Here is a 24,640-nt window from a genome sequence, read left to right as displayed (position 1 = left end):
AAAGTGTGATTTTGCAAGCATGTGTCCAGACAACAGCCACCAACTCACTGCAGTACAGGCAGCATGCCAAGAGAAAGAAGTTGCAACCCCCACCCCCTCTCCCATCAAAAATTTGAGATGAGTGAAAGGCAATCAGTGAACACCTAATCAGTAACCTTGATTATTTTTTTTTCACCAAGTAATCGAAATTCCTGAATTTGGGTTAAAATCATTTTGGATTAAAAATTCAGTTTAAATGACCAAAGCAGTGCGAAAAAGGTAGAAACGCCGCGTTTGAGCTTTGAGATAAGCCTTGAAAATTTCTGAAAACAACCTTGACAAGAAATTGTCGCAACAAACTGGAAAAGGAACCCAAACATTATCCTGTACTTAAGGGCAACAATGGCGTGCTCGTTTTTCGTTTGACCTTTTGAGATACTAAATTTCATCCAACAGGAAAAAATTCTACCAACAGATCCCCTTAGTAGCGGCTTTAAACTGGCGATTCATTTCTTCTTTTTACCTACCATACATTCAGCTCCAAAAACACCGGATCTTTTCAATTGTTTTTTTCCTGAAATTTTAAAAATTGTAGATACGACATTTTTGCTATCACAAGGCAATATACTGAACTTATCAAATAGAGAAAGGTATGTTAATGAAGGAAGTATATTACAAAGCTAGCTGTACAAAAAGTGAAAAAAAAAATGAAGATGTAGAAGGAGAAATTCAGACAACCAGTCAAGCCTTTTGTCTTCTATCAGTTTCTTCTCGGATAATTTTCGGCAGTGACATGGCATACAGAACCTGAAATATAAGTTTTCTTCGTTATTTTCTAAGATTTGGCAACAGTGCTGATGAAATTTGAAATTTTCCTGGTGACATAAACTACACAAAAAATGCCTTAAATTCTGAATAACCAGTTAGCACAACTTTTTTTTTAATTTACGCTTACCTAATAGAAGTTTTAATCCAAGCTTGTTATATAAAATTTCCAACATCACTTTTTATACGACGGGTAAGAAAGCTTAAGGTAATAAATCCGGTAATAATTCAAGGCGATACATCCTTATGACACCCTTTCTAGGAAACTCGTAGGGATGTTAATCCCGTAGGACTTTGTGATGATACTTGCTTCGTATTGGTCAGTGACATAGCGCTACTAAGCCGGAAACAGTATATAAATAAATTGAAACCCAGCAATTTTCTTAATCGTTTATAAGAGCAATTTTCTCCTTTTAGTTCCAATCCACAGCTTAGATACCAATACAGTTATGAAAACTCCTATCTTGCCCATGAGAAGCTTTTGGTACACAGCTCTGAACTTGGCGCCTCCTCCAAGCCCGCGCTCCGACGTGTAGATCGTACTACAACACCATAGGCGGGAACGCAATTTTGTTTTGTTGCATACACAGCTTAGGTACCAATACCAGTTTCATGTTACCAATTAGATACCGATACCAGTTTCCTGTCTCCAGCCGCTAGCATCGCTACCGCGCGCTGTGTCCCAAAAACAAATTGAGTTTTCATAACTGTGTATTGGTATCTAAGCTGTGTTCCAATCAGTTTATGATGGAGCAATGACTCATGCAATAACAGTTGCTTTTGTAATTTCGGATGAACAACAGCTTTTGCTACAGTTCATCCGAAATTGAAGCCTCTATAGCAAATTTTACGACTTATAGCAACAAAAAAGTTGATAATTAAAAATGAATTCCCAGAACCAAAATTTTTTTTGGAGATGCTTGCCGGATCGAAAAAAGTTGGGTTTTTAGTTAATTTTCCATCTAAGATCTCAATTTTCTAAGGGAGTTGGGGTTGAAAGTATACAAGATTAGGGATTGTAAACATCCACCTAAGGGTTTCCAATCATGAAGAAAAACAATGGTACTTTTAATATACTTCCTTGCCTTTTCAACCTAGAAATGACACCAAAAAGCGTCATTTCGGTGTCGCAAGGCACTTATAGCTTGCTAGCCCCGTTGAAAAAAGGAATCATCCATCACTGCTAACCAAGGCCGTATACAGGGGGTTAGGGGGTTTGAAACCCCACGAAACGTTTGTCTGACTCCTAAAAACGTAACAAAAATGGATGTAAATTAATTTTGAATGCGTTTTTTTTTTTCTTGTGAACCCTCCTCCCCCCCCCCACAAAAAAAAACAACAACATCCTGGGTAAAATAACCCCCGAAAAAATGCCTATGTAAAACACCCCCCGGAAAAATCCTGGATACGGCTCTGATCTTTTAAATCATATTAATAAATTAACATTTTGTTTCACAAAATTGCAAAAAATCACCGCTTAGTTGTGGTGTGATCTTTTATTACTTTAAAGGGACACTAGATATTGTAACTTTCAATAAGATGAACCTTCTCCCAATATTCTGCAAACCCTGATGAAATATGCACCACCCTGAGGGAAAGAACAAGAGCTAAGAGCTCATATGGCACTTGTAACGAGGCGAGAAGAGCTAAGAGCCAAGAGATCATATGGTATGACCTCTAACAAAATTCTATGAATCAATAGATTGATTTAAAAAGAAAAATAAGAGGTTTAATGCCGGTCAGAATTTAAAATAAGAGCTCTGAGTCACGATGTCCTTCTAAATATCAAAATTCATTAAGATCCGATCACCCACTCGTAAGTTATAAATACCTAATTTTTTCTAATTTTTCCTCTCCCTTTAGCCCCCCAGATGGTCGAATCTGGGAAAACGACTTTATCAAGTTAAATTGTGCAGCTCCCTGACACGCCTACCAATTTTAATCGTCCTAGCACGTCCAGAAGCACCAAACTCGCCAAATCACTGAACCCCTCCCCCCAACTCCCCCAAATAGAGCGAATCCAGTACGATTCTGTCAATCACGTATCAAGGACATTTGTTTATTCTATCCACCAAGCCTCATCCCGATTCCTCCACTCCAAGTGTTTTTCCAAGATTTCCCCCTCCAACTCCCCCCAATGTCAAACGATCTGGTCGGGATTTGAAATAAGAGCTCTGAGACATGAATTCCTTCTAAAAATCAAATTTCATTAAGATCCGATCATCTATTCGTAAGATAAAAATACCCCAATTTCCACGTTTTCTAAGAATTCCGGTTTCCCCCTCCAACTCCCCCCAATGTCACAGGATCTGGTCAGAATTTAAAATTAGAACTTTAAAGCACAAGATCCTTCTAAATATCAAATTTCATTAAGATCTGGTCACCCTTTCGTAAGTTACAAATACCTCAATTTTCAAAAAATTACTCCCCCCCCCCAATTCCACCAAAGAGAGCAGATCCGGTCCAGTTATGTCAGTCACGTATCTTAGACAGGTTTCTATTCTTCCCATCCAGTTTCATCCTGATATCACCACTTTAAGTATTTTCTAAGATTTCCGGTCCCCCCCCCAACTGCCCCCCCCCCCCAATTACGCTTGATCCAGTTGAGATTTAAAATAAGAGATCTGAGTTACGAGGTCCTTCTAAATATTAAGTTTCATGAAGATCCGATCACTCCTTCGTAAGTTAAAAATACGTAATTTTTTCTTATTTTTCAGAATTAGCCCCCCCCCCCCAATAGAGCGAATCCGTTCCAATTATGTAAATCACGTATGTAAGACTTCTGCTTATTTTTCCAACCAAGTTTCATCCCGGTCCCTCCAATCTAAGCGTTTTCCATGATTTTAGGTTCCCCCACCCCAAACTTCCCCCAATGTCACCAGATCCGGTCAGGATTTAAAATAAGAACTTTGAGACACGATATCCTTCTAAATATCAAATTTCATTGAGATCCGATCACCCGTTCGTAAGTTAAAAATACCTCATTTTTTCTAATTTTTCAGAATTAACCCCTCCCCCAACAACCCCAAAGAGAGCGGATCCGTTCCAATATGTCAATCATGTATCTAGGACTTGTGTTTATTTTTCCCACCAAGTTTCATCCCGATCCTTCCACTCTGTGTTTTCCAAGTTTTAGGTTTCCCCCTCCCAAATTCCCCCCAATGTCACCCGATCCAGTCGGAATTTAAAATAAGAGCCCTAAGACGCGATATCCTTCTAAACATCAAATTTCATTGAGATCCGATCACCCGTTCGTAAGTTAAAAATACCTCATTTTTTCTAATTTTTCAGAATTACCCCCCCCCCCCCCCCCAACTACCCCAAAGAGAGCGGGTCCGTTCTGATTATGTCAATCATGTATCTGGGACTTGTGCTTATTTTTCCCATCAAGTTTCATCCCGATCCCTCCACTCTAAGTGCTTTTCAAGATTTTATGTTTCCCCCCGCCAACTCCCCCCAATGTCATCAGATCCGGTCGGGATTTAAAATAAGAGCTCTGAGACACAATATCATTCCAAACATAAAACTTCATTAAGATCCCATCACCCGCTCATAAGTTAAAAATACTTCATTTTTTCTATTTTTTCCGAATTAACCGGCCCCCCACTCCACCCCAGATGGTCAAATCGGAAAAACGACTGTTTCTAATTTAATCTGGTCCGGTCCCTGATACGCTTGCCAAATTTCATCGTCCTAGCTTACCTGGAAGTGCCTAAAGTAGCAAAACCGGGACCGACAGACAGACCGACAGAATTTGCGATTGCTATATGTCACTTGGTTAATACCAAGTGCCATAAAAAACACATCAGTCCTGCAAATCTAAGAAAAGGATTTAGCCAAAACAAGCTTGGCTTCGGGCCATTTGCTTGTTTTGTTTATTTATACTAATAAACCCGTCTTTCTCTCTTTCTCTCCCTCTTTGGTGTTCAAGACAGGGGACTGCAAGTATCCAGTTCATGGTTTTCGACATCGGAAGATTCAATGGTGCACTTTTTGTTCTGATCCCTCAACATTATAGGAGACTTTCAGGCTCTTTTTCCAAATCCATAAAAATTTGGTTTCACAATAAACAAATATTATTAAAATTAACTTACGTAACAGCTGTCATTCCTAAGTCACCTTTCCATAAAAAATTATTTCTATTAAAGATTTTTCAAAACTTGCACTTAAGTATTTGGTTGCTATAGGCTGTATTTTCCTCTTTACTAGTGGGTAGCTATTGCGTAACCTTGGTATATGTAGGCTTATATATTTGCTTTATTTTCACTATCTTAGAAGGTTCTCATGAGCTAGAATTTCTTGTAATGTGGACACTTTAAGGTGCCTGAGCCTCAGCTTTAAGGTGCCTGAGGACAACAATTTAGTAACTGGTCTCTAATCAACATCCTATAATTCTAGAAATATAATAAATGATGCTTACCGCTGCAAAGCTTAGAAGAAGAATGGGAGCAGAGAACTGCAGGTGAGGCTGTCTCATTGTAGCTCCGCCCCAAATTGGACCTAAAATTAATCCAACAAAAGTTGCCAATCTCCTGAGACCTTGTGCAGCCCCTAAAACATGGTCAATTTTTAAAAACGTGTTATTTTTCACATGTCATCTAAACAGTAAAAAAAGATAGTCTTAATTAAAAACCTCCCTCTTCATTAAAAAAAAAAAATTCGAGACGAGTTTGTTACACCATTAAACGTTAGCATAAATAATCACCGAATAAACAACTATAAAAATTAACATGACTAAATTAAAACGTTGTTTGCAAAAATAATGATTTAATTAAATGATTTGAAAAAAGTTAAAAGAGAAAAAAACATACTAATCTTGTAGGAGTTTTTTTCTATAACTCCTGGAATTATAACTCCATTTGAATATGTAATATCGAAAAAGTAGAGTTGACTACAAACGTGATTTAGCTGTTGGGAAATATTCTCATGAACTAGAGATGGCTAATAATTCGACAAAAGCTTAGCCACTTTTTATTTCCAAAGAAAGGACCAGAAAAAAATAATTATTCCTTTTAATTTGACAAAACTTCTTGCTTGAAAATTAAATTCAAAATTGAACAGTGATCTGGCAACTTTCAAAGTTATTTTTTTGTTATTTTTGGTGATTTTGTCTTAAAGCAAAAATCACGATTTTCCCTACGAAAATATTTTTGAGCTAGCATTTCCACTTGGACTTTCTCACACTTTCTTTCTTTTTAAGTTTAAAAATTAATTTTAAATGTATTTTCAACAATTGTCTGAGCTGGGTCATGTTTGATTTAATTTTTGAAAATAACATGCACATTATGACAAGAATTCACCAGGAACAGAGCAGCTAATATTCACTAGATATCACCATCAATACCATCTGTTTAAAAAAGATGCAACCGGGAAACTTCCAATTCTAAGAAATTTAGTTAATAAAATTATCCAATATGATGGAATTCACCGTGCTTAAGCTGAATCTCAAGTGTCATTTTTTCTGCTTATTTTTAATTGCATTGCATAAAATTTTGAACATAAAAATTCATTTATTCAATTCATTGCTATCATTCACATAAAATTTAACTAAGCTTATTTTTCTCTTAAAAATAAATCTCTTGACTAACTTTTGCATGTTCATTTTTCTTCAAAATCAGTTTTTATCTTCATTGAATTTGTTATTTTTGTTGAAACAACCAAGTTCGTTGTATTTTCGACATAGCGTCGAAATCAGAACTAACCAAAAAATTTCTTGAAACTGCGATAATTGCCAAAAAAAAAAAAAAAAATATTGCTGTTTTCACACTAAATTCCAGCTTTGCATCCCTTTACATACCTTTGCATACCTTTGCCTACCTTTTTTATACCTTTTGCCTACCTTTTATATACCTTTGCATACATATAAATAAGTAACGAAAATACTTCTAAATAAAAGTAATCCGTAATCTGGGTCTGAAATATGAGACATTTATGAAACATCGTCAAAATTTGAACCATAAAATTGATTGAAAAAAGCGACGATCATCGAAAAGAACGAACATCGTTGTTTTTAACGTGAAATCGCCAACCAAACTTGGGTAGGTAAAATTAAAAAAAAAACAACGCTAAATTAAAATATTCTGCATTCTGAACTTTAGAATGAGTTACACTCTTCTTAAAAAATATTTACTATTGTTTTATCACTGAGGTTAAATGACTAAAGAGAAAAAAAGGAAAAGAAATATTGGCCCGTATATGCTATCCATCAGGACTTACTCCCACTTTGATCACTAAAGTTGATTGTGTAAGCTATCCATTAAGAGGTACTCCCAAATATCGTTTTAAAACTAAGAACAAAGTTAATTCGAAATTAAAAATTTTTATCCATAGGTTATCAATTATCTAAATTGACACAATTTTGTTGAGATGAAGGTAAAATTTCAGGACTAAAAATATTGAAAAAATTCATATTTGGGTAAGATATATAAGAGTATTAAGGTTCTATGACCTAGTAAAAGAATACCTTGAACGCCTTCGCTGACACATTTTGACATCAAGCCAGCTGAGGAGACTCCAGTTATGGTGTAACCAATAAATAGTAAGACTCCGCCCATTAAAAAATATTCTAAGCCTTCCATGACACCTATAAAAGAGATATATGTGTAAATTCACTTAGTTATGGCTGAATGTGTTCTCTGGAAAAGTCCAGATGGAAATTTTGGCATGACTGCATTTTTTATAATGTCTGATCACTATGGATACTCACTTTTAAGACATTAAACTAAATTATTTTTTTTTAAACTGAAAGTAAGGAGCGACATTAAAACTTAAAACGAACAGAAATTATTCCGTACATGAAAGGGGCTGTCCCCTCCTCAACGCCCCGCTCTTTACACTTAAGTTGGACTCTTTCCCCTTTCATATATGGAATAATTTCTGTTCGTTTTAAGTTTTAATGTCGCTCCTTACTTTCAGTTAAAAAAGGCTTGTTTTTTATTTATTTAATTTCTGAACGTTTTTGAGTTAATGCAGGTTTTAAATTTGGCTCACCGAACAAGAATAATTAAAACGAAATTTGCATATTAATTTTAGAAAATTTTTAAATAGTAATAACCCTATAATAACCTAAGCTTGATTTTTGTCCCAGTTGGTTAAGAATGACTCCTGAATCACAAAGGATGTTTAATTAGAATAATAGCCTCTTTTAAAAGTTAAAAAAGAAACTAGAGTAAGAGTGAGATATTGAGGAGAGTCAACCCATCTCATATACGTAATATTTTCTGCTTGTTTTAAGTTTTAATGTTGCTTCTTACTTTCAGTTGAAAAAAACTTGATTTTTATTTAATTGCTGATCGTTTTTAAATAATATCGGGAAATCCAGCTCCCCCTCCATGGAAAATTTCCTTCCCCCACGAGATATTTCTCCATGGAAAGATTCTCCCACGTAACTTAAATTAGCAATATTTGCGGAACTAGGTTTGTAAGGCATAGTAACAAAACGGCCAAAGAGGTCGAAACTATTTTTATGAAAATAAGTCATAAGTTGAGCAATTTTCAAATGACTGAAATGAATGATAGAAAAGATCTTTAAAAGATATACGTAAAAATTTATGTTCGTTTTCAGTTTTAATGTTATTCCTAACTTTCAGTTGGAAAAAACTTATTTTTTTTTATCTAATAACAACCACAAGCCAAAGACATACAATATCTTTAGTTTATTATCACATAAAAACCATAGTTGTGAAGTTGCTTAAGGTAAAATTAAATGCTAAGATTGGCCGGAAAATAACACAAACAAATTATTGCTTACATCGGCCATTATTTAACAAAATTCGAACTTTAGCGCAACGAGCAATGTATTGGGGAGGGGGCGAACTTTCTCATATAAGTAATATGAGTGGGCTCGTCCCCTTGTCAATACCTCGCTCTTTTTGCTAAAGTTCGAATTTTGTTCCAATTCTTTAAGAATGACCCCCTGAATCACAAAGGATGTTTAATTAGAGTAAATAGCTCTTTTGATATTGCTAAAAATACTTTAGTATCAAGAGGGAAGCATTGACAAGGGGACGAATCCCGTCATACGCGTAACAATTTCTGTTCGTTTCAAGTTTTAATGTTAATCCTTATTTTCAGTTGAAAAAACCTGTTTTTTTTTTATTTACTCCCTGATTTTTTTTTTAATAATGCTGGGAAATCCAGCACCTGCTTCATAGAAATTCTCTTCCGTCATGAGAAATTCCTCCATGGAAAGACATTTCCGCGTAACCCTCTCCCCCGGCCCCCACCAAAAAAATCCCCCCGAAAACATCTGTATGCTTTCCAATAACCAATACTAGGCTATAATAAACAATGGGCAAAGTCCATAGCTTGCAGCCCTTCCCCCGGGGACTGTGGGGGATTAAGTTATCCTTAAAGACAGAGTTATCAGATATTTCGACTATTCGGAACAAATGAAACAAAATGGCAAAATTTTAATCCGCTGACTTTGGGAAAAAAATGAGCGTGGGAGATGGCTTTGTTGCCCTCTAATTTTTCGGCTACCTAAAAAGAACACTAGAACTCTTAATTTTCGTTTGAATGAGCCCTCTCGCGAAATTCTATGACAACTGGGTTGATACGATCACCCCTGGAGAAAAAAACCAACAAATAAACACGCATCCGTGATCTTTCTTCTGGCAAAAAGTACGGAATTCCATATTTGTGCAGTTAGGAGCTTAAAACCTCTACAGTAGGGTTCACTGATACGCTGAATCTGACGGTGTGATCTTCGTTAAGATTCTATGCCTTTAGGGGGGGGGGTCCATTTTTTCGAAAATAAGGCAAATTTTCACACGATCTTAACTTCAATGCAAGTTTTTTCTTTTGATAGGTAGGGCTAAACTTGATGAAACTTATATAAACAGCAGCATAAAAATTCGATTCTTTTGATGTATCTATCAGTATCGAAATTCCGTTTTTTAGAGTTTCGGTTATTATTGAGCCGGGTCACTCCTTACTTACAGTTCGCTACCACGAACTATTTCATTGTACTTTAATGAATTTTGATTACAGTTTAGCAACAATATTATGTTGTAATTCAGAAACACTTTCAAATTGCTAGGGCATTCTGAATAATGCCATAATCTAGAAGCTGCTACCAGAGGGGTTTTCTTCGTATTGACTAAGGTTAGGAATAAGTGAAGATGAAAGGGTGAAGTTGGGTAGCGAAAAGATTGATCAGGTGGACAGCTTAACTTACCTCATAGTATTATTAGTAAAGACGGTGGGAGCAGTGAGGATGTTAAAAGCAGAATAGCCGAGGCTCATGGTGTTTTTTCTTTAGACTTTACCTAAATTTAGGTCTCCTGCCGGGCGCTGCCGGGTGCTTAGTGTGTCGGTTGATGCATGTTATGTTTCAGCTCCGTATAGTATTACAGAACCGACAATGGCGTTGACAATCTGCAGTTTAGTTGAACGACTGATGTTCGAATTTCGCCAAAGATGACGGTTCAGCATACCCATGGCCGAAGACGCTTTGGATATCCTCGCTTGCAGACCGGGGGAAAGCCATCCATCTGAGGAAATTGTAGAGCCCAGGTAGGTGAACCTTTGGACAAATTCAACGCTAGTTGTTCTGTCTCGGCTAACTGGAGAATTAACAGTATAAGAAGACGGGTCTATGGCCATGATTTTCGTTTCATCCCAGTTTATATGCAGTCCCATGCTTGCGTGCTCTTCTCGTAAAATCCAAAGCACTTCCAACAACTGATCCATGGAGTCTGCTAGGATGGCCGGGTTATCAGCAAAGTCAGTATCTAAGATGACGCAATCCCCAAACTTGAGCCCAAAAACTGAGACGTGAAGTTTTGCAAACTCCAGCAACTGATCCATGGAGTCTGCTAGGATGGCCAGGTTATCAGCAAATTCAGCATCTGAGATGACGCAATCCCCAAACTTGAGCCCAAAACTGAGACGTGAAGTTGCCTTTGTCATGATGTGGTCTATGATGGAATTGAATAGCTCTGGGGCCACTTCACATTATGGCCCCACCCTGTTTTGATTTGGAAGAATGGGCTACGCCAGCCGTTGAATTGAACACTGCTCTATGTACCATAGTGTAGAGCTTTGAAGAGTCGGCAGTATCTGTAAGTATTTGTAGCTTTGCAGAGCTCTGCTGATCTGTAAGTCCTGTAGTTTTTCAATGATGACCTCTAGCGTTTAGAAATAATGACGTGGAAGATCATCTTCTTTGTGCAACCGTCATTGCCACGTGTACTGGTGGATATTTTTGCGTTGAAAGCAGGTATTTGCGACAACAAGGTCGTGGGAATGGAATAGTTCAAGTAGGAAAAGGCCATTATCATTAAGTGGATCGGAAGATACATGAACAATTGTTCCACGACAAACACCCACATCATCACGCACTTTGGCGTTGAAGTCACCGAGAAAAATAGTTATACCGTGGGAGACACTGTCGTGAGACCACTAGTCAGAGCTGAGTGGAATTCAACCTTGGTTATGTCGTCAGAATCGTTGGTTGGGGCATAGCATACGATGACGGTCATCTTACCATGCTTATGTCCAAAGCGGGCTTTCACTATTCTGTCTGATACGGCTTCGTGCAAGAGTAATGCCTTTCTTGCGAGGCTATTTAGCGCGAGGCCAATGGTGTTCCTTCTCATGCTCCCTCCAGACCAGAGCAACGAGTGATTATTGTCTATTTCTTCTCCTCCGCTTCCGGTAAGACGGGTTTCTGTGAGATTTGTTTTGCAATTAAAAAGAGTTTGGAAGAATAGGAAAGTAGGTCTGCGAATCAAGGTTAGAATTTCGGAAGCTACAATGATGACAATGGTTAAATATGTGTCTGAAGCATGGGTGCTCCGAAAAGCGGATGAAGACTTGCTAGATATTTTCTAGAGAAATTGCCTACGGATCGTTCTGGGTACCCCGCTGACTGACCATATTTCAATAAGTAGGCTGTACGAAAAGTTTGGTTCAATCCCGCTTTCTAGAGTGAAATCCTTCTAGATTTCAAAGGGTGAAACGTTGAGATGGCTAGGGCACGTTCTGCAGATGAAGGATGACAGATTGCCAAAGATTGACATTTTCTGCCAACCGGCTAGGGCGAAACAGAAGGCAGGTCGTCCACAGTTGGTGTGGGAGGATGTCACAAAGAAATATTTAAAGGAAATGGGAACTTCCCGGGAGGTTGTAAAGAGAGAGACTCTGAGTAGATTGTGATGAAGGAGAGGCGTCCGTAACTTTGTTGGCCTCAGGGGGCTTGGTGCTACGGTGAGTTGTTAGTAGCAGTATTAGTAGATGTGTTCCGGTTTGCAAAAAACAGAAAAGCTTTTCAAAGATGTGAAAGCACTTTTTTGGAAGGCTTCTGTAAAAAGACTTTTCAGGGTCAACTTAGCCTAACCAAATATTGCAAATGATACTCCAAATTTCATTTCTTTTACCTTAAGTAAATGAACGAACAAAAGTATAAGACCTGGACCCGGTCTGGCAGCAGCCAGTAAAACTAAATTACACTATTTTGAAAAATTAAATTTGAAGAAGTTCGGGAGATGGGGAGCTTATGACGGCACCACCTACTTCACCAATCACTATTTCGTCAGTTTCTAATCTACCACTAGCAGGCTAAGTTCTTTTTTGTTGGTTGATTCGATTTGCCACTTTTACGTGATTTTTTTTTAGTTTCAGAATTTAACTGATGTCTTTTCAAAAATGTCGGCGGGTCTCTCACGTCATAATTTGTACAAAAATCCATTAAACGAAAACTGGAAATATTTAAACTAAATTTGTAAATTATCTATGAATGCTTTCAATTTTTTAATAGTAATTTAGTACCGTTTTTGCCAATTCTTCTCTTGGAAGGATTGCAAAATATACCGCAGCGTTGTTTATATATAACGGAGCATTTTCAAGATCCCTCTTGCGTGCACTTTGGAATGGTAAACATTTCTTGAATTTTAGCAGGTTGTAAGTGAAACTATCTTATGGAAAGCGGACAGCACAGTGAGAGTAACTCGTCATTTCCTCCGCCAAAAAAACTTGGCACGTAATTGCTGAGACCCGTGGAGCATCAGTATTGCTTGTAAAAGCAGCAATATTTTTACGAACAAATTTTAGCACTGGCTTATTGGCTGACTGAAATGGGCCGTAATTTGACGTTTGTTCTTTGGTATCTAACACTCCTGACAAGTACGTCGGCAAAGAGTGGCATGCTACCCGCAATTTCTTTTGTTGTCGGTGAAAGACGAAATGTCTTACGTCTCCAAAGTCGAAAATGTCAACATATCAATAGTTCAATCCGGTTCAAGATAACATTTTATGTAAAATTCATTAATTCATAGCTTGGAATACCCCTGACTGCCTCCCGTATATCGGTTCCCTTGGATACGAGCCTAACTTTCCACAAGTAAATTCATTTTATTTGACCGCCAACTTTCGCTCATAATGCAGAATGTTGAATGTCATTTCTTTGATATTGGACACCTTTTGTCATATTTGTCAGAAAATGTCAATGTGTCTACAAAACAAAAGTCTTACCTGGTTTGAAGCTTGGAACAACAATAATAAACCATATATTTGCTGCTAAAAGAGTTGCACATCCAATGCCAAGGAGTACAGAGTCCCGAACTTTTCGACTTACAAAAGCAATAGTAATATAAACTGTGATTGAAACCATTCCTCCACCCATGTAGACAAGACTAGACATCCAGGTACTCATATCAAAGTAAAATTTAAGAATTGGGGCTATGACTGTCTGAAAAAAAAAATTAAATATGGATTCATTGTATGGTAGTTCTTTGGGAGGAATAAAAAAACAAATAGAGATAAAGCATAAATATTAACAATAAGAGCGGTCCAGGTGGTCAAATCTAGTGGCACCGATTCAAAATATAATGGTGGGGGTATTTTTCAAAATATATGGGAGTTGTATTTTTCAAAATAAAAGGGGGACAATTTTGTAGTCTTCCAATTTCTTTTCAACGAAAATACCAAAAAGGTATTTTAGAAATACAAGAGGTCAAGATTTAAATTAATTTTGAGATCGAAAACCAGGATGGCTTTAAAATCAAATAGGGCTACTTCAATTATATTTTATTGCTGTTTGATTCTCGTTAAATAACTTATTGATTATTGAAATAAATTATGGGCAAAAAAGTTTAGAATTTTGTTTGAGTTATTTTGACAAAAACTAAGGAACGATTGGGCTAAAAGGACTTAGAATTGGGCTAGAATATACTCTCAATTGAATCCTTTATAATGAAACCAAAGTAAGTCTAACTAAAGAATATAGGAAATTCGATGTTCGTATTTCGGTTTTATGAGCAATCAAAAGCAAAAGCACGAGGGATAAATAGGAAGGGGGGGGTATATAACACTCAAGATCAGATTGTAAAAAAATAACACTTTTAAAAATAGGAAAACCAAATGAAGCAGGAAAACTAATAAAAGATATGTTTAAGCAAGTATTCAAATTCAGAAGGGAAAAAGCAACTATTTTAAACAGGACAATCTATGAAGGGACAATCGATTCTCAGAAGGGACAATCTATTTAACCTCTGACAATCAATGTACTTTGGGTGTTGCAAAGTCATTAGTCCAGCTTCTGTTTTTAAGTATCCAGCACATAAATGGCAGTTCAGATAGTTTGTCATACAGCTATTTTATCATCAATTTTTCTGGAATTGTCAATAGTGTCACTGGGGTCTTCTTACATCGGATAAAGTGGTAATTTTTTCTTTTGTTGCGATCGCACCAAGGACAAATCATCATTATTTGTGTATGTTTTTAAAAAAAGTCTTTTTTGAACGTGTAAGAATTATATAGTTCACCAGTCTGAAATCATCAATCCAGTTTTATTTCTATTTTTTATTACCTAAGTCTGATAAAATCTGAATGCCTATATATTTTCTTACATCTATGTTATACATTATGATAAAACTCTAAACATTTTAATACTGCTGAGAAAAAATAAAGGATTGGAGAGTAAAGCCCCGGCTTAATTCATGTAAAAACTTCCATGAGGCTTCTACCCCTTGGGAAGCTTATGCACAAACTGGAATTTCGTCTTGTCATTTATCATGGACAAGCTGATTAAAAGACATCACGGCTTCCTTTCCATTACGAGTCTCCTTAATCTTCTATATATATAAAATAAGTTGTTTGTCTGTTGACTGACGTCATGTTTGTGTGTCGACTGACGTCATGTTTGTCGACTGAAGTCATTATAAGGATTGAGCTGTATGTCGTCATGAAGTTGTTTGTCAACTGACGTCATGTTTGTCGACTGACGAAATTACAGACCGGGACACCGGGACACAAATGACGACCGGGACACTCAAAGAGAAATTACAGACTGGGACACCGGGACACAGGGACACAACTACAACGGGGACGCTGGGGGATACAGGGGGGATATATAAATGACGGCCGGGACACAGGGAATGTTCGATTAGCAATCACCATCAACAAAGCTCAAGGGCAATCATTATAATAATGAGGTATAGATCTGAATATGGATTGTTTTTCCCATGGACAATTATATGTTGCATGTTCAAGAGTCGGTAAACCTGACAATCTATTTATATGCACAGACAATGGGACAGCGAAGAATGTTGTATATTCGCAAGTTTTACAAACATATATATCTATCTATATTCACAGGTGGGACACAGGGACACAACTACAATGGCGCGTAACTAATATGGCGCGAAAAAAGCTAAAAAAAGAAAAAACCTAAAAAGAAAAAACTTAAAAAAAGGAAAAAATAAAAAAGGTAAAAAACTAAAAAGAAAAAAACACCGGGACACAAATGACGACCGGGACACAGGGAATATAAATGACGACCGGGACACAGGGAAACAACTACAACAGGGACGCCAGGGGGCACAGGGGGGTATATAAATGACGACGGGGACACAGGGAATGTTCGATTAGCAATCACCATCAACAAAGCTTATCATTATCACAAAGCTTATCAACAAATTATATCACAAGCTTATCAACAAATGGCTTATCACAAAGCCATCAACAAAGCTTATCAGGCAATCATTAGAATAATGAGGTATAGATCTGAATACGGATTGTTTTTCCCATGGACAATTATATATTGCATGTTCAAGAGTCGGTAAACCCGACAATCTATTTATATGCACAGACAATGGGACAGCGAAGAATGTTGTATATTCGCAAGTTTTACGTAGTATATATATATATATATATATATATATATATATATATATATATATATATATATATATATATATATATATATATATATATATATATATATATATATATATATATATATATATATATTCATAGGTGGGACACAGGGACACAACTACAATGGCGCGTAACGACTTACGCGCGCGGGTTTGTTTGGGGGGGGCGCGAAGCGCCACCCCCAACAGCTAGTTGTAGATAAAAGAATGTTAAGAGAGACCATACCTTCCGAATAGATAGCCTTCTGAACTTATAACCGGTAATAACGTCAGCACTAAGATGATTTAGAAAAACGGCGTTATTAGTGTTATTCTTAGCATTGTTGGTGCTATTAATATTAATCATGATCACTAGAGGTAAATAGGTATAGAGTAAGGTTCTCAAATACTTTATCAGTCCTCTGAGCCATCTAAAGGCAATAAGAGACTTAAAAATGATTCGAAGATTTATGACCGACCCAAAATGGTTGGTTACCAAAAAGCAAATCTTTATCAATATGTTATCCTTTTATCAATGTATTTTAGATTGACATATTTTTGTCACAATGAAGGTAAAATTTGGGTACTTAAAATCTTGGAAAAGTTGATAGCAATGCTGAATTTATAACAATTGAGCCTTGTTATTTGCCAATTAAAATAGTTCAATATATCACTTAAGACGTGACTTTAAGTTTTTGGAATTTTGAAAAAACGCACTGTACTTTTAAACAAAACGCAATTTTGTTTTTTTTTTTTAAGTAAGACAGTAGGCTACTTTTCAGCAAAAAGGATGGAAAATTGGCTTAAAATTTGGTAAACTGGTTTATAACTGTAGAGACCATTGAATGACTTGCAGTATCAATAAAATCAAAGTACTAAATGGCTTTAGATTTAAAGAAAGGCTACCATAGCTGAAAACAGATTTAGGGGAAAATGAATAGAAAGACTTTAGTCCCTATCATAGTTCAAATTGAAACTGTGTTTTAGATACTGATGTTGCTTTTGCATTTTCCAGTAAGCTAGGGTATCCAAGCAAGGGGACCTTTGGTGAATTTATGTGTTTTTCTTTCGTCTTGCCAAATTACTATACATTTATAATCTACATAATTACCATGTATGCCACTTTTTTGAGCATGTAACTTTTTGTAACTTATTTTAAATTGACTGTTTTTTCAATTTCTTTTATTGATAATTAAATTCAGCAATTAATTAATTACTCAATCTAGATTATTCTGATTGCGTGTTTTTTTTTACGCTTATGTTTTTTTCTGCAAAGGTAGAAAAAAAAACCTCATTTAATACCCACAGGATTAGAGAGAATTAGAAGGGAGTTAAGGATTAAATAGGAAAACATGTAAATAGTGTAAATCAGGAATCATGTAGACCAAACGATTTAATTAGTGTTTTTTTTTTAATTCCTTTAAGTTATTTTTAATTTCAAAAGTTAGTTGATGATTTAATATATAATTACTGCAATTGCATGTATTTTTACACTTTTTCCTTTTGATTCTTTTTTTTCTACACTGCTAGCAAAACTACATTATATTTATGACCTACAAAATTGAAAAGATCACTTATAAAGAAGTCAAGGAATCAGAAATAATCAGAAAACTTACTTCCACATTTAGCTGAGCGAAGAAGCAGAACATATTGATAGTGAACAAGACAACAATATCATCATGAAGGAACTCTAAAAATTAAAATTTTAGATTTAGTAAAAAAAAAACCCTTGCTAGGGAAAAAACATTGCAATTAAACTAGTAAATTTCTTCAAAGCGTGTTTCAGCTCTGAGATAAAAACATACGTTATAGCTAGGGCAAAATAGTAACTTCTTAGGGCTTACAGGTTCATGAAACTTTCATCCATATCCCCGTAAATACTTCACATTTTATCGAATTATAAAGTTAAACCTCTTAGGAGTCCCAAATTTTGAAAAACACTACAGATCTGTGAAAAAAAAGTACTAAGAACTAAAGGTAAGACCATATTTAATTCTTCAGCTCTTTTTCACAGCTCTTTTTCTCGAAATATACACGAAGGGGAAAACTGGAATTGTTGAAGGTAAGGGCCAAAATACAAAATACACACTGACCTGTTTCATAAGGACTAAAGTCTAAAGTAAATCCTTAGTATGAATAATCAGAAAAAAATATTTTCTACCTTTAATTTAGTTCATTTTTATTTTATAAATTTGACGGTGAAAAATTTGTGCAAGAAAATAAAAAGTGTCGGATGTTCCGGCAGTAAACTGGCAGAACATGGTACATTATTACTGAACGGTATTAATTCTCATATATTTCGTTTCCAGACTTTTCCCTAGGACCCAATTAACTTAGTTAGCAATAAATTGGGTTTTAGTTTTAATACAAACGCTCAAAATATATCGCTAAGACGTTAATTTATCTTTTTGATTAGATTGACAAACACGGGGAAGCTATACCACCAACTGCCACTACTTGCACCCGATTTAGATGATTTGCTCCAAGCCATTCCTGGTATTTATTCTTGTGCTTCTGTACTGTGCAGTGCTCCTGTGCTATTTCCTTGGAAACTTCAATCAAACTTCGATTCCATCATCTGGGTAGTTAAAATTTGTTTTGTCCTGGTCTTCTTTACGTCCTTTCCTTATTATTAATAGCAATAAAGAAGCTTTTTTGTCTAGGTGTTGTTTGATTGACATTGCAAGGTGTTCAAACAAGCGGAACATCGTTTTTTCACGATTATGTTTGCACTAGTAGCTTAAACCTAGTAGAGAGCAGTCAATGTTCCTAGTACCAAGTAAGCTGGATTGTAAGGAAACTGGGTAACGGCAAATATTTCTCATATAACAGTATTCTGAAAATAGTTATTTTCATTCACACTCCACTGAATGGTAACTAGCGATGCCGAGAAGAAATTTTGCGAATTTCAAACTAGAGCAAGATATATAGTAAAAATAATCAGTAAATATAAACAGAAGGCCACTGAAATTACCATTTTCAAAACATATTTTTGGACAGTCCCACGTCTTGAACAAAAGGAAAATTATATTTTTACATTGGTACCATTGATGGGTGGATTTTTATTGATTTGTTTATTTTTACTTATTTATCATTTTTACACATGTCGTAAGACTCAGAGCACGCACACTGTAGGTCAGCGTTATTATACTTAAGGTTGGAATGACTCCAATGGCCCTGTCATGACTGAGATGGTCAGTAAACCAAGGTCATGAAAATAGTTAGGCTAACAGAATCCAGGACTCCCATCTATAGGGGATAATAAAGATCTTGTAGATTCTTATTTTGTTACGAGTTGACTTTAAAATTTGCACAAGAGGCAGGAATAGTTACCATGGTCTTTCTATCCCTAACTGGAGCAAATTCAGGAATTTTTACTTGTAAGATGTTTTTTACCCCATACAGTTAATCTGTCAATTGAATATTTTATTTGCTATCCGTTGCTTTGGAGCGAATATATATTTTATTTGAGATTTCTACTGCATAGATTTTCGAATAAGTAAAACATTTAAGTGCTTTCAAGAGTAACTTCGATTAACTGACATATTTCTTGGAAACTACTGCAATTAGCTGAATGGAGATAGCAGAGAAACAAAAGAAGAAAATAAGAGTGAGGTGAGGGAATGTATGGTGAGTATGGTGAGTGATGTATGGTGAGTGAGGTGAAGGAATTGAGGTGAATGAATGTATGAGGAATAAATAAAAATACACAAGCATACCATCAAAATACATCCGATATGAAATGTGAGTGTGAGTAGGCTTGGTGGGTACATCAGAAACCAAGAACCATTCACGAGGTGTCACTCCTAGTAAAGGCTGATCACTTTCATCTGAAGACGTATCAGCAACGCTACCGTCTCTTTCCATTATACTGAAATCTTCAGAATGTGGGGCTTGGGTGTCAGGCTCTTCTAAAAAATGCGAGATTATGCTTTGATTATATGACTTAATAGGGCGTAAATAGAGCTAAAAAGAAAATTTATCACTAAAAAATCCCACCCACCTGATACTGAATCTGCATTCTGAAATAGTACAATGTACATTGGGAGGCTTATAGCCTCAATTGGCGATATCTTTAAGATTATTTTGATGGTCTCCTTCTTCTGTACTTTTCATATAATTTGCCCGTTTTCCGAAATTTTTGTTTTTGACAACGTCAAGACAAATTTAAACCCTATGTACACATGACTCTGTAGTGTTTTGACTTAGATAGATGAACAAGGGATACACGTCTTCAGGCACTGTATATCATGAAAAACAGGCCCAATTGTGTTGGTAGAAGGTATAAATAACAATCCTCTGGACTCCAATAAAAACTTACTCTGTTTTAGTTGCCCCTAAAACTCCAAGGATATCTATAAGCTTTTTAAAGCACAACTTAAATTTCTCTGCCACTTAGGCCAACGTTTTAGTTTTTAATTAGTAACTGATGTAAGAAAAAAAAAAACAGAAAAAAAAAACAGAGGCTAAGAGCTCATATGGTACTTGTGACGAGGCCGGAAGAGCCAAGAGCTCATATGGCATGAGAGAGCGAATCCAGTCCGGTTACGTCAATTACGTATCTACGAAATTTGCTTACTCTACCCACCAAGTTTCATCCCGATCTCTCCACTCCAAGTGTATTCCAAGATGTTCGGTTTTCCCTTCAAACTCCCACAATGTCACCAGAACTGGAAGGGATTTAAAATAAGATATCTGTCACCCGTTCTTAAGTTAAAAATACCTCAATTTTTCTAATTTTTCTGAATTAACACCCTCCCCCCAACTCCCTCAAAGAGAGAGGATCCTTTTCAATTGCGGTATCTAGGACTTGTGCTTATTCTTCCCGTCAAGTTTCATCCCGATCTCTCCACTCTAAGCGTTTTCCAAGATATCCAGTTTGCAAGACTTATTCTCACCCCTACGACTCCCTATATCCTCGGATCCAATTCGAATTGAAAATGGAGCATTTGAGACATAAAATCTTTCTATACATCAAGTTTCATTAAGATCCGATCACCTATTCGTAAAATAAAGATACCTCAATTTTCATGTTTTCCAAGATTTCCTGTTTCCCCCTTCAACCCCCCCCCCCCCCCAACGTCAGCGGATCTGGTCGGGATTTAGAATAAGAGCTCTGAAGCACAAGATCCTTCTAAATATCAAATTTCATTAAGATCTGATCACCCGTTCGTAAGTTACAAATAACTCATTTTTTATAGTTTTTCCGAATTACCCCCCCCCCCCCCGCCCTAGCTCCCCAAAGAGAGTGGATCTGGTCCGGTTATGTCAGCCACATATCTTGGACTTGTGCTTAGTCTTCCCACCAAGTTTCATCCTGATCTCTCCACTCTAGGCCTTTTCCAATATTTTCGGTTCCCTCCACCCCAACTCCCCTCAATGAAAATGGATCCAGTCGGGATTCAAAATAAGTGATCTGAGTCATGAGGTCCTTCTAAATATGAAATTTCATTAAGTTCCGATCACTCCTTCGTAAGTTAAAAATGCCTCATTTTTTCTAGTTTTTCAGAATTAACCCTCCCCCAATTCCCCAAAGAGAATGGATCGGTTCCAATTATATCAATCACGTATTTAGAACTTGTGCTTATTTTTCCCACCAAGTTTCATTCCGATCCCTCCGCTCTAAGTGTTTTCCAAGATTTTAGGTTTCCACCTCCAACTTCCGCCAATGTCACCGGATCTGGTCGGGATTTAAAATAGCAGCTCTGAGACACGACATTCTTCTAAATATAAACATTTCATTAGGATCCACTCACCTGTTCGTAAGTTAAAAATACCTCATTTTTTCTAATTTTTCCGAATTAAGCGTTAACCCACTCCCCCACTGGTCCCTGATAAGCCTGCCAAATTTCATCGTCCTAGCTTATCTGGAAGTGCCTAAACTAGCAAAACCGGGATAGACAGACCAACAGAATTTGCGATCGCTATATGTCACCCTATTAATACCAAGTGTCATAAAAACTCACCAGTAGATACATTCCTGGATATTTCGCATAAATAACCATTTATAGGCTGTGTGAACTCTAATCCAAGGTTTGCCACTTCCACTTTATTTTTTGCCTTTTTCTTCTCTTCCTCTACAGAGCTCAAGTACATCGAGTGTCCAAACGGTGTTTCTTCGGGGTTATATTGTTGTCTTAAAATTTCATATTTGTATTCAAAATAAATATCAGAGTAGAGAATCAGAAAAAGAAGAAAAAAAGTCAACCACACTAGTGCCATGAACAGTCCTGCAGCATTTAAATGATTAACTTGAAAATTTGATATTTTGAAATCAAAAAGTGACAAGAAGAGTTGACATGCTGGCCCCATCAAGATCCCTAGCTGACGTGTTCCGTTGCATACGCTTAAAACTGATGTTCGTTCTTTTTGATTTGTCGTCCGACATATTTCCGCTAAGAGGGCTGCTCCAGCACCACTACCAAAACCTGTAAAAATATAATTATTTTCATTGAAAATGAAGTTTATTACTAACTTCACGAATAAAAAAAATGTTTTCTGCTTTTGAATTTTTTTGCAGTTTTTCTTCGTTTTCTGTTGTTTGTTCAAAAGTTTTGTATTGCTTATTACGAAAGAACAATAAACTAAGTAAAACTTTTTCTAAAATGACAATCACTATGTCTAGCACCGTCCTTTACCCAATTAAGCAGGTATCTCAGGCTTGTTAATGGATCTTAATTATTCTTGTTTAGATCCTCATCAAAAATTATCCTTGTAAAAGCGTTCGAACTTCAATTTTCGCAACACCTTACCTTTGACCTTAGGTTACAAGTATCTCATCGCTGCGGCTGCCCAGAAATCCTCCCGTTCAAATTGAAGCAAGGCATGGAGAAACCAGTTCGGTTAGTGTTCCATAAGGTGTTTTATGGGTGTTCTCCTCTTCTGGTACCGCGTGGCTGCCACTGGAAGACGACCTTTGGCAGTCAAGTTTGGGGCATTCGAGTCACATGCCCGAGGGATCTCCCCTTCAGGTATTTAATAATTTCATCAATCGATGGTTGAGACATCTGTCATACATTAGCGTTCGTTATTTTCCAAAGTATATTTAGAATACGTGTTAAACACATATTTTCGAACACGAGTATTTCCTTTCAATGTGTTGACCCGAGTTTCAGGTTTCGGAACCATAGCAAAGCATAGGACGTTGCTGTTGAACACCCTCAACTTGAGTTGGAGAAAGTACCGCATCTATCCCAAATTTGGACCAGTTTACCGAAAGATGCATTTGTCTGGCCAATTCTGAGCTACATTTCTCTGTGGTATGAGATTGTGCTGAGGATGGTGCTTCCTAATTATTTGATGACGCCTTGCTCAATTGTCCACTTTTCACAGCGTAAGTCGAGTAAAGATCCAGTTTGGCCATACTTTTTGTTTTGTTGGAACTGGTTTTGAAGCTGAGAGGTTTGACAGCGTGTCCGAATTTGTCAAGGTATTACCGAATATTTTCCTTGCATGTCTCTAGCAGAATCATATCATCTACAAATTCAACATCTCTGAGTCTCTTATTTTCTAACTGAATATCATAGCCGTTGCAGGTCTGAAGAATTTAGTTGACAATTGGGATGAATAGCTGGATTTGGAAGTTGGTCCGTGGACCTGCTTAAAAAGATAGCTGTTGTTGCTCACGTGAGCAAAAAAAAAAAACACAAACATATGCAGTTCTGATACTACAAAGAGAAAAACTATGTTTGAAGAGAAGTTTAATAGTAATACTATTAGGTTGATTTCATAAGAGTTTTTGGTTAAAATTCATCCTTGAATGAATCCTTGAATGGCGTAAAATAAGAAACCCAAAATGTATTTTAAAACCCAAAGATAGTTAAACTAGTTTCATTAAATTGAATATTAATAAATTTCAACAAGGGAATGGGAACTACTTTATCATAATATGTAATCGAATCTAATTAGTATGTATAATTGTACTCTATGCTCAGACTGTGAACAATAAAAAGGGGGAAAGAAAAGAAAATATAACATCCAATGACAACATACATGAAGTACATAAATCTTCGCATCGAAGACACTTGAGATTTTTTTATGTGTAACCCATCTTTATTTTGGCTCAAAAGATTCAGAAATGGGGGCGTACAGAATTTAGTGTTGTAGCTTTATATAAGTGTTAGTCTAATTGTGGCACTTTTTTTCGTTGCAACTACTGCAACTACGCCAAAGGCCAATGTTTTAATTTATTGCCTCTCATAGGTTGGCCAATCGTACCACCTAAGTAATTCACTACCCCCATCCTCCATGGAAAATATGTATAGCCTACATGCCTGTTTATGAGCCATACTTGGATAGTTTTTATTACAGAGCTCGATGCTCACTTGTTTTGAAACCTGATTTAGCAGGCTAACGGAAAAACAAGATTTAAAATTCGAGGAACTTTTGATAATTAAGAACGACCTCAATAACTCGATTCCCAGTGGGATCAAAAAAGTTCTAATTCGACAAATATACCATGAATAAGGTTGCTCAAAATAAAGTTAAGGGAATGTGGTACCTTAAACAATCACCCATCATAAACTATTTTAGTTTTTGGGGCTAAAGACAGAAATCTAAAAACCAGACACCTGCTTTCCTGGAAATATAAAAATTAAAATTTTTAAAAATTTTTACAAAATTAAATTTAAAATTTTTAAATTTAAAATTTTTTAAAAATTAAAATTAAAAAATTAAAAAACTATAAAAATTATTTAGCT

General features: G+C 36.2%; 1 protein-coding gene across 1 annotated transcript in view; it reads right to left on the bottom strand.

The window, feature by feature from the left end:
- Positions 1–630: 630 nt before the first annotated feature.
- The window catches only part of LOC136041751 (uncharacterized), a 37,813-nt gene continuing 13,803 nt past the window's right edge, over positions 631–24,640 (bottom strand). Inside the window, exons 4-10 of the mRNA XM_065726506.1 lie at positions 21,908–22,369; positions 19,661–19,852; positions 17,558–17,631; positions 13,279–13,495; positions 7,268–7,387; positions 5,225–5,355; positions 631–786 (exon numbers count right to left, since the gene is read on the bottom strand). Of these exons, the coding sequence (XP_065582578.1) occupies positions 721–786; positions 5,225–5,355; positions 7,268–7,387; positions 13,279–13,495; positions 17,558–17,631; positions 19,661–19,852; positions 21,908–22,369 (1,262 nt within the window). The 3' untranslated portion in view covers positions 631–720. The remainder of the gene's footprint in view (positions 787–5,224; positions 5,356–7,267; positions 7,388–13,278; positions 13,496–17,557; positions 17,632–19,660; positions 19,853–21,907; positions 22,370–24,640) is intronic.

Source organism: Artemia franciscana, unplaced genomic scaffold (assembly GCF_032884065.1).
Source record: "Artemia franciscana unplaced genomic scaffold, ASM3288406v1 PGA_scaffold_36, whole genome shotgun sequence".
NCBI classification, from domain to species: Eukaryota; Metazoa; Arthropoda; class Branchiopoda; order Anostraca; family Artemiidae; genus Artemia; species Artemia franciscana.
Note: the sequence above shows the minus strand (reverse complement) of the source record. Positions and strands in the feature narration are given on the sequence as shown.